At 39.7% G+C, this 11,055-nt stretch overlaps 1 protein-coding gene across 9 annotated transcripts in view; it reads right to left on the bottom strand.

Moving 5' to 3' along the window:
- Positions 1-3,014: 3,014 nt before the first annotated feature.
- FHOD3 (formin homology 2 domain containing 3) overlaps positions 3,015-11,055 on the bottom strand; it is a 394,706-nt gene continuing 386,665 nt past the window's right edge. For 8 of the 9 annotated variants that reach the window (XM_084510276.1, XM_084510270.1, XM_084510271.1 and 5 more), the window contains one exon: positions 3,015-3,244. In XM_084510276.1, the coding sequence (XP_084366402.1) occupies positions 3,162-3,244 (83 nt within the window). In that variant the 3' untranslated portion in view covers positions 3,015-3,161. The remainder of the gene's footprint in view (positions 3,245-11,055) is intronic. The other variant, XM_084510273.1, reaches the window with a different exon arrangement.

Below are 11,055 nucleotides of genomic sequence, written 5' to 3'. Positions count from 1 at the left end.
AGGGGCAGGCAGCAACTCAAATCCTGAAGGTTACAACGTGATTAGACAGAAAGAGGCATGCAAATGTAGCCAATTCCTCCATTTCATCTGGAAGCCACTGGTTAGATGACGGGGAACAAATGTTATTCCCGCAGTAGGACATACCAGCAGACTCGGGAGGAAATAATAACACCTTAAATACTAGCACACTGGGCTACTGGCCATTTTTAGGCAGAACTGAAACAGAAAACATTTCTGTAGCTATTGCATTGTTACTGTTTTTGATAACCTTGTTGCAGTAAACATTGCCAATGATGGATTAACCTTACTGCCTACTACTGCATAAACAAGAACAAATTGTCCTTCAGGAAAAACTGGTATCAGTTCTACAGGTAGATAGAAAAAGCTCAGGCAAAAGCACAAAAAACATAGTGGAAAAGTGGACAAGGAAGGATATGCTTTACATGTATACAATAGCATTCAGCTCATCTGAAAGAAATTGGTATTTTTATCTGAACTTATTCCAACCCCATTCGCCATATTTAATTTTCTCCTTGATACGGAGTATGTGAAATTTTGTAGAATTTTTGCAGAACTCCTAGAAAATACATACACCCAACTACTTAAAAGTCATCAGCAACATCATTTTTTCAGACACAGATGCTGCGCTGTGTCAAAATAAAACACAGATCTATTTCCTGTTAGCAAGTGGTCACCAACCACTTTGCACATTCAGCATATTTTTATTAAAAATTACATTTGAAAAATGTTTAATTCTCTCCCTTCAATCATATATAGGACCTCTGTTGATGTAAATACATTTTGTTGCATTTGGGCTTCTTCTATCACTGAACAGGTATAACAGCTCAACATAATCATGACATTCAGGGTGTCTTCCTCTTTGTTTCAGACCTCAAAAACCTCCACATACCCCCATTACCTTCATTTCTTTGTTCAAAGCATCCTTAAAAGAGATTTAAAAATTCCATAAAGGTAAGCAGCATATAAAGATCCACGTTCAAGCCCAGATGCTAATAGGTCTTGCTTATTTTACAGTGAGATAGTTATATGCCACTTCTTTCTATTTCCTGACCAGCTTCTGCCTTTTCATAGCTTTCCAACACACAACACATTTATTAATTACACAACTACTGCCTTCTGCCTGCTTACAAAATTGGCCTTTTAAGAAACTGAGGGGAAAGCCACGTCCAACTCAATGCCATCCTTAAGAACCTTATTCACAAGTGACTTCTTACTCCACAGACTTTGACACATGAAGATTCAAGGCAACAGCAAATAAAGACGGAAAAGTTACTACTAAGAGGGGAGGCAGTGTAGGTAGGATGCTGCACCGCAGGTCTCATTGCAGTGCTGTCAGCTACCTGGTTCTCTACTCACTTGGATTTTCTGTTCAGTGTGACGTAATGGATGACCAAAGTTTCAAAGATTTATTCTGTTTGGTGCCAGTATCCTGAGCAATCTTCAGGGATTATCCTGTCCTTAATGAGAGCAGAGTAACTTGTGGACATACCTGACCTACCTCTGGTGCCAGAAACAACATAGCTATGGCATGACGAGCCCAGCATAGAATCATTAATTCTGCTTTTCAAGTGTGTTTTGCAGACAAGATTAGTCCCTGTTACCATGACGAAACTGCTATAGTTCCCCAGCTACCTGATTTGAAGGAAGCCTCAGCTGCTACTGCTAGGCACACCCCCCTTAATCTTTGAGTCTAAGGCAATGGAAAGAGAGGATCTTGTGCATCCTTGAGGATCAACTGGTCATTTACAGACTTTGGCTTGAAAAGTTCCCTTTTACGTTACTGCTATCTGCAGTTCTCTTCAAAATGCTTCAGCACTGGCTAGGGTGATTGCATTCATTTCATCTTCACCCGTGGGTATGTCCTCCACTTAAAGGCAGATGAGTTGACTAAAGGTTCTTCAAATACACATGCTGAGGGCAATTACAAAAGTCAGTTATCAAACAGCGAGATAAGGGCAAGCATTTTGGAGTGTTCACTGGGGTACCCTCTCCACTTGCATCAAGGATAATCACAAAACAAAGAGTAGAGAACAGCAAAAACACAGCAGGCTTTTAGCAGGGCCATTTCATATTCAGATCAATTACTTTGAAATAAAATCACCACCACATTATCTTGCAGCAGAGAAAAGCAGCATGAAGGGCACAGGCAAGTGAACAAAACTTCTTGATCTTACCATCTGAATGCATTTATCGAGTGTGTAAATTGTTGGCATAGTTTTCTTTGAAACTGTACAAATGGAAAGCATAGCCAAAGCTCATCGAGAGGAAAGTATTCTGCGACCTCTCCTCTGTGCGCATGGTGCTATGTACAGTATGAGTGTGTATTAATACACATGAATTTGGGATCCTAAACTTTCCACTTGTACTACAGGCCATCTCCTGCCCCACAGGATGAATCCCTTTGAAAAACTCGGAGTTCCTACAAACAGACATTCTTTTCCTCCTGTCCAGGTGGAACGGTAAGGCCCCAGAGTGACAATCATGGTCCAGCTAGCTTCAGCAGGAGCATGACTTCACACCATGACTGTATGTGTAGAGATACACACACACATATCCACACATTCATTCTGTACATATACAAAGGTACACATACATTTTTTACATTCTTTGGTGGCAAAATAAAAAATAGAAATAAAATAAAATAGAAAAAAAAAAAACACCACAGGGTCGCACAGATTGCGTGTCTTTGCTTAATGAATCTGCTTCAGGAAAATTGGGGTCACTGTAACAGGAGTTATTTTGCCTCTTTAAGGACTGTTCCTTGCATTGACAAAATGCCATACATTTACAATGACTAAAACAGGGCACAAGGAAAGCCAACGCAAACACAGCTTACATAGTGACAGATAACTCAGAGAGAGCCCCCTCCTACCCACGCCACCAGGGAAGCAGGCACAAAGTTTCGCCTACGAGCACTCATATGCTTCCTCAGCTACTTGTCAGGATGTCGTGCTGGGCTGCGGCTCACCCTTCTTCTGCCCTGCTGGTGGCGTTCTGCTTTGTGTTGCTTATTAACATCGAACTAATGGAGGACGGGACGTTGGGAGCAGCAGACAAGGCTGGCAGGACAGCGCCACACCAAAGGGTTGTCAGCCTGTGTGTTTCGGATGACGGCTCTTCTTGTTGCCACCTCTGGGACGTCAAACCTGCATCTCGGAGGTGCTGATGAGGCCCAGTGCTTTGGCTTCTTCCGGGGTCAGTCCGCTCTTTAGTGTCCTTCTCACTGCGTGGCCATACGTTCCAAAAGCAGGCAAAATACAAATAATAAAACAAAAGAAAATGCGAACAATTAGAAGCGGCAATTACACAAGACTTTCAGCTGAAAAACACTTACTTTGCATGCTGAATCTAATCCAGAGTTGCTATGTACTCAGGTTCTCAAGTTCAGAAATACAGAGTAATGCCCTACGCCAAATCAAGGGGACCATCAATTACCCGGCAACTCCAAAAAGTCAGGCAAATAGCCATCTGTCATTTGACATTTAGACAACGAAGATTTCTACAGAAATAACCCAGCATTTTTAGATTCTTTTTCTTCTCTGAAATTGCATCAGTGGCTTCTCTGTCCATAGAAAGTACTATACGCCCTATTATCTCATACAGAATTTTTAAAAGAGCTTTTGGATCTTTATAGATCTCAATTGAATTTATCACTATTAAATCCTACGTGAACCTTTCAAGGTGTAAACATAAACCCCTTAAACTTAAAATATTAAAATATGATAATTTTGTAGTCAATTCAAATCATTATAAATACAGTGCTCGTACACACTCCGCTTTCTTCTGTAATGTTCCCCTACCCTAGCCCCATCTGTACCATCTTTGTCATTAGTAGCCATTTGTTCAGCATTTTAGACGAATTTAAACAATAAATCTGGGTCAAATTTTTGTTTCTTAACTTGCTATGAAGTGTTCTGAACAGTAGCCACAACACAAACTTTTAAAATTTGCATTTTCATTCTTTATTCAGAAATAAGTGACTATGTGACTGCACACACAGTCTTTGTTTTTCTATTGCCAAGATTTCCAGGTGAATGCGTTTTAGCTCAAGATGCAAACGAGGTGTTTGAGCCATAATTTGCTATTCTTTAAGTACAAAATGCATGTTTAAAAGTTTAAGCTGCATGCAAAGCATAAACAGTGACCATGTTAAACAAAATACATTTGAAGTCCCAAAATAATGAAGTCTAGAGGAAACTCTAGAGAAACGAATTGCAGACAGTGGTTAAGAACTTCTTGCATTGCTGTCATCTAACATAGTTAAGACCTCTAATTTGTGAAGATATTTACTGCATGGAACTGAAACTGGGTGGTCACATTCAAGGATCTAGCAGGAGAGAGAGGAGTGAATGGATCGGTACAGAAAGCAAGGACTTAACAGAAAGGGAAAACACAGCATGGTTGAACACTTGATACCATGCAGGTAAGATGAATATGATCTACTATTTCCATCAATTACTGAAATGAAGTGAACTTAGAGTGCTACAAGTACAATCATTTCACCATTACCAAACACTTACTTGAAAGATTTCCTTCAAGATTGTCTCCTTTCTCCTGCAGTGTTTGCATAATTACTAAAGATCACAGGAGTCTGTATGGAGCCTTTTTTGATAATCCCTTTTTCCTACAATACAGATCAGCAACATCTTCCAAGTTTAACAATGCTTAGCTTAAAGCTGCACAGTGTTAACTGCAACTGATAAAGCCAAGATTAAGAAAGACTAAACAAGTGCTACCAGAAGAGCAAAACGCTTTGGGTCTCCATGGTGTTGGCTGAATACTCAACTGTTTTGAATGAGTCCTTGTCACTGGCACTCTTGTATTTCTCAGATTTGATATACACATATCTAGAGTGACAAATGTTCACTTCCAGATTTGAGCGTAAGACCCTAAGGCCTTACGGCCTCAGTGAATCATACAATGCTTATTTCTACATCAAAATGAAATACACCAGGCGCGAAAGAACAGATACAAGAAAGCTGCAGCAGAAAATTTTCCCCCATTAAAAACAAAGATTTCCCTGAGCTGTTCACCTGGTTAATTGCCTACACTGCCTCTCTCCTGAACATATTTTTTTGCTGTATAGCATGCAGCCAAAGAAGGAACCATAGCTAGCTTGGCCACCAACAGCGGAGTGGTATTAAAATAGCCTGATACTTGGTGATTTTTAAGAAGAGCTTTCCGAGAACAACTGAAAGTTTACTTAGACTCAAAATGCATTTCGACATTGCTCACTAAGAAATTGTTCTTCCTCTGTAAACATGAACTATCCCACAACAGCCATATTGTTGAAGCAAGGAACCTGTCTCTTGTAGAAAAAAAAAACAACAAAACATGAGTACAAGAGACAAAACTTTCACCAGATGACTGCCTCGACAACATTACCTCTTCCCAGTACAGGCAGACTGAATGCAGAACAAATTTCCAAAGCAAATGTATTCAGGACTGCTCTCGCACACATCCCTGATACACTCAGACCGCAGCCATTCACTCCCATTCACAATCTGAGCACAACCACCACTGTAAAACCAAGTTATTGTTCTTGTCAGATGGTATGACATGACGAGTGAGAGAACAGGCAATTTTTATCCCTATTTTTAAATATTTGGTAGGGACTGAGATACTCTGCTAATGGTGGCCAGGTACCAGAACAAGCCAAATCCTGGTCTTATTTATGCCAAAGTAAATTTGGATCAACCTTCTTTAGGCCAGTGCAATTACTACTGCACATATGTGACTGGAAAGGAAAACGTGTGCCTCTGTAACTTCCACCAAGCAGAACACAGCTGTTTAAATTCCTCCGTCAGCCCAAGTTACGGAATTGCTTACTAGTTTACTAGGAAAAGGCAAACAGATTTACAATAGCACACTGGTCTCTTTGAAGAAACTTTCATGAGTTTACTTTCAGAAATCATAGCCAGTGCTACAATACCACAGCTGAAACCATCTTCATGGAAAAAAAACAAGCAAAAACAAACAAACAAACAAAAAAAACGAACCAACCAACCAACCAAAAAAAAAAAAGTAGGAAACAGAGGAGTTTTCTTTACATAAACAAGACTTCTCTCTGAATCTCCAGAGGCAGACCTACTGAATGAACTGAAGTCTTAGTCTGAGAGCCTTGCAAATAACCTCTGGATGACTTAAAAAAATACTGTGTGCAGTGTGTGACAAGGGCCAGTGCCCTGTGCTGGGTTTGCCACATGACACACAATGGAGACCAACCCCTGGTTTGTACTTTTTTTTGTCACTGCAAAGCAGGAAGGAATGACGACACTCAGTGAATTGCCGGGACACATACAGTAGTAATTAAGCAAAAGAATCTCTTTGAAACCCTCAGCTGATCTAAGTTATCTCAGTTCTCCCCCTGTAATACAGAGAAAGATAACTTGGATTTAAGACATCTCATTGACCTGAGCTTTTAAGGTCAGCAGTTCTGAGGAAACAGCCCCAAACAATGCAAGAGCTTGGCAGTCACAATGAGACTGTCAAGAAAATGGTTAATAAAAAGCAAAGATGTGAAGAAACTTGCCAACGACAGAATGGTTCCCATAAACACAGTCAGCTGCTGACTTGTATAAACTAAGCATGTGAGGCCAAATACTGCAAAGAACTGCGACTACTTGCTAGATTAAAGCTGTCCACCGCCAACAAGCAACCTGAAGGGTAACAGCTGACAGAAATCATGTCCAGACTCAAATGAGTGACTTCTGGCTCCTATAATGCCAAAGGCCAACCTGACATAGATGAATCCACTTGCAGTTTGCAGAACTTTGCACTTAGGGAGATGGAAGCATCCTGATAGAGGGTATCTTTGTAAGAAAATTATATATAGTATGTGCAAATTACAGTACATTTCCTCATCTGACAGTAGAGCTGATGGATGCAGCATCAGCAGCGGCACAAGAGAGCTTCTCACTACTCTCTGCACTGGCTTGTGGGCTGTGAGGTCTTGTGGATGATGAAGCCAGAAGGTGGCTGAGTTATCTACAGGAGCAAGGACTACTCGGAGAGGTGGGCAAACCTTGTCTTGACATGCTGCTAAACAGATGTCCTCAGACTTTCTTCTATTTCCTCATAATGCATTTGGTAGGGTTCCTTCACATCAGGAGAGGTCAGGGACACGTTCAGTCATCAGAACTGAATGCAGAGAGATATTTTCCTTCCATGTTTTATAGGCGTTGCAAAATTACATTTCTCAAACTAGATCTTCATTCTCCCCTCTTCATTGAACTCTGTCGTGTCTCTAACTGGACTAGACATAATATCTTGGCTTGTAAAACTCTTGGCCTGCTGCAGATCACATTAAACTGAGTTATGGAATGTATTTTGGAGGCAGTGACAATAAAAATAAGGCTTTCAAATGACCTTTTAGGTTCTTTAAGCAATTTTTAAAACGTTTGCTAAAGAAACATAACATAGACAGAAAATAACTTTTACTCTTGTCACAATCAAGGACTGCTGAGATCCCATAAGCAAGAAACCAAATGTTGTTTTTATGGGGTCAGAGGGTATGATATTCTTTGCTAATCAGGAAATCTAAAAATTTATTTTAAATCCTGGCAGAATACAGCGTGCTTATGAGGAACCCAATGAATTTGACTGTGCCTGTTGGGTCAGCATCTGCACAGATATACAGCCCTCACAGAACACTGCGGATATCTAGAAGAAAAAAAAAGTGATTCCCTAAGTGTAGATTTGTTAAAGAATATTATTATCTAGGGGTTGATTGTTTTTTAAAGGACAAATAGCATTCCTGATTTCCCCTCCTCCTACTATTTTCTTTTTGTTTGTTTTCTTTAAGATGCAACAAACAGTAAAGAACAATCTTGCTGGTGCCATTTATTCTTACACTTACAATGGCTTTTGGCATCTATGTTCACAACACTTGTATGGACAAGTCATCTGAAATGCAGGATGTTCCATGCATAGATAGGCTCATTTTCCTGCTTGAGCAGTCACAGAATTAGTGTCCTTCCTACTGTAAAAAGATGTGACAGCCACAGAACTTTCCTCTGGGCTCAACAGCCCAGGTAATGCAGCTGCTACTTGCTGATTTGGCACAAAGAAAATTCTAGGTGGCCGTAAAATACACAGCAAGGAGAACAAGAAAGCAGGTTGTAAGAGACAATATATACCAGCCCCATCATATTGTTTCATTTCATATTTCATATTTTTTTTCTGTTACCCTTCTACTCACAGCTTGTGCGCTCAGTCTATTTTCTCTTATATTCAATATACTGTCTCGGACTTTACTCGGAAGAGTCCAGCAATCGCAATTTGCAACACAAAAGTTTAACCCAGACACCCTTGATCACATTCTTTCCTGTTAATCTTTTCCTGCATTTGTGTTTTTTTTTTTTTTTTTTTTTTTTTATGTCATTGTCTATATAAACCATGCTTATGCCTATTATGCAATTATCATTGCTTAGTATTAGCAGGCATAGATGCCTAAAAAAATTATGTGTCGAGATTTTCTCACAGGGATTTGTAGGTGAATTTTTGGATTTATAAAGCACCTTTCTTAAGAAGTACAGCCAACTTATATGTGGTCTTGGCCTGGGTGAGTGGCACAGAAAGCTCCAGGAAACAATGTATGGCTGCCCTGCAGCTTGGCTTCACAGATGGCACAAGTCCTAAGAAGAAACCATAGTTCAGCCACCTCCTGGTGTAATATATGTTGTCGGTGACATAAAGAGGAGCATAGCAGTGGAAATGAACAAAGTGGCATGTTCTGCATGAAAAGCTTAACTTGAATTTCATCTGTAGGTGGGTTACATTTTAAGGAACAAAAAGTAACACTGCTTTAGAGAACATGAAGATACTGCTTTTCAAGCAATACTTGACATGCAGTTGAAACTGAGTGTTGAATTAACTGGGTTTCCAGCTTTGTGTATGTCACGTCACCATTTGTACAGTGCCAACAGTAAAGAGAATAACTCTTTCCTCAAAAACCTTCCAAGACAAAAAGAAACAAATACAAAACCACCCACTCTAATCTTTAGGACTTCTCTGAATGCCACTGTAAAAAGTTACAACTAGATGCAATCCTGCTGCCATCCCTTTCCTCATTTCTCCCACTTAGTTTCATCAATCACTATTAATATGTGAAGCATCGAGAGCACAGACCTCAAAAACAATTGAGTCTGAATGTAAGCACTATATAAAACTAGACTATACATTAACGATGCACAGGACAAAAAAGGCAGGAAATAGGATACAGAAAGTAAGCCATCTAACACAAGTGCTTTGGGCATGCAGCCTTTAAATTCCATTTCAAATTTTAAAATGCCTCGCAGTCTATTTTAAAGTGATATATTATTAGGTAATAGACTTTCACTAAGCAGGTAGCTCAGGCTTATAAACACAGCGCTGTCTGCTCAGGAGTGACTTGGCAGAGCAGTGTGACCATGTTTGAACAGACGGGTTCTGGGGAACGCAAATCAATTATCCCCTTTGGGAATCCGTGCTGGCAAATACAGCAGCAGAGGGGATCAGTTCTACAAACCCATCAGATTAAAAAAAAACAACAACTATGATCACAAGAATCTTGTAGTTGTGCTAATGAGGTGGTATAATTCTCCACAGAGGAAGCCATAAAAAAAAATAATATATATATATATATATATATATATATATATATACACATATATACAAACTTTTTGACATGTTGTTTAGGAAAGACAAATTCAAAGTAGCTTTGTGTAGACCGTATTTTTATCTCCTAACAAGACTTCCCTCCAAATGCATTTGACACTCGCATTCAAGCGTAGTTAAGATTCCTGCCTTCAGAGATCCTCGTGTTAAACTTCTTCATGGCAGCAGAGGGCTCTCTTTGGCAGCTGTGGTATCACGATGGTCTCCTGGAAAGCTCCAGGAGAGATCGCTTCTGTCAATGCACTTCTTTTGTAAGGAGACTTGAAAAACAACCTTGTACTTCCTTATCTTTTCCTGGTCTTGGAAACATATGTGCTTTCCATAACAACAGTGTGATCTTGTCAGCCATCATCTCACTGCTTCTGATTTCTTACTTGGATGCTGAAAATAATAATCTTTCAGGAAGGAAAGATGTATATAAAGAGTATACTGCTGACCATTAGTAAACTTGAAAGACATTTTATCACAGAAAGAAACCAAACAAAATACTTATCCTATCAACTTTAGGCTAACACTGCGCAACTCAACCGTCTATTAGTTTTTTAGTACTCAAAACTTAACTATCCCAATTTTGGGAATGAATCCTGTAACAAGAATTCAAAAGCCTTGACATATACCAGTATGATATGACAACTAAAAAGTAAACAGGGTAATATAAATGAATTCACCGACACAGTGAAAAGCAAACTGGTAAAAGTGAGATCACCTATTTGTATCTCATGGAAGATACAAATTAATGATGTAAAATTAACTTTTTCTACTGAACTACACTTGGAAAAGTACCAAAAGTGTAAATCAAAACAAAAGTATTTGAAATTAAGATTTCAATACAAAACTTCTGCAACCAGAGAACATGAACAGCTCCTGCATATACTGACATTACTTGTTTTTTACCAACTGCTCACTGCTTGTCAGTTTCTCTCACATTACTTTTGCTTCTTTCTTGCAATAAAGAAAGTGCCATTTGGCTGAGAAGAGATACCCAGAGCAATTCCAGCACCTGCAAGTGTTAGTCTAAAAGTGCAGTGGAGGTTGCAGATCACTCACTTCTTTTTTGTTCTCCCAGTGGCTGTGACACAGCACAAGGATGCGGCAATGGTCTGGCTAATAGCCAGCTGTGGAATCCTGCTGGGACATGCTTCACCTGCCACCAGGATGTACTCTTTGCTCAGACCAAAATCTGAGCTGTGGTCACCTCTTCCTCCACAGAGTAGCATGTCTGGGCAAGGTATTTAATCACACAAAGTGGTGGTCACTCTAATATCGCTAGGGGCAATTCACTGCAGCAGCAGTTTTCTCCTTGTACCTATATCATCTCCTCTGTGCTTCTGTCAACGTAAAATGCGAATGTCTGTATAGTGCTCAATATCTCTGTCT

The sequence above is a fragment of the Aythya ferina genome, assembly GCF_964211825.1.
Source record: "Aythya ferina genome assembly, chromosome: 2".
Taxonomy (NCBI): domain Eukaryota; kingdom Metazoa; phylum Chordata; class Aves; order Anseriformes; family Anatidae; genus Aythya; species Aythya ferina.
The sequence above is the reverse complement of the archived record's forward strand: the minus strand, read 5'-3'. Positions and strand labels throughout refer to the sequence as shown.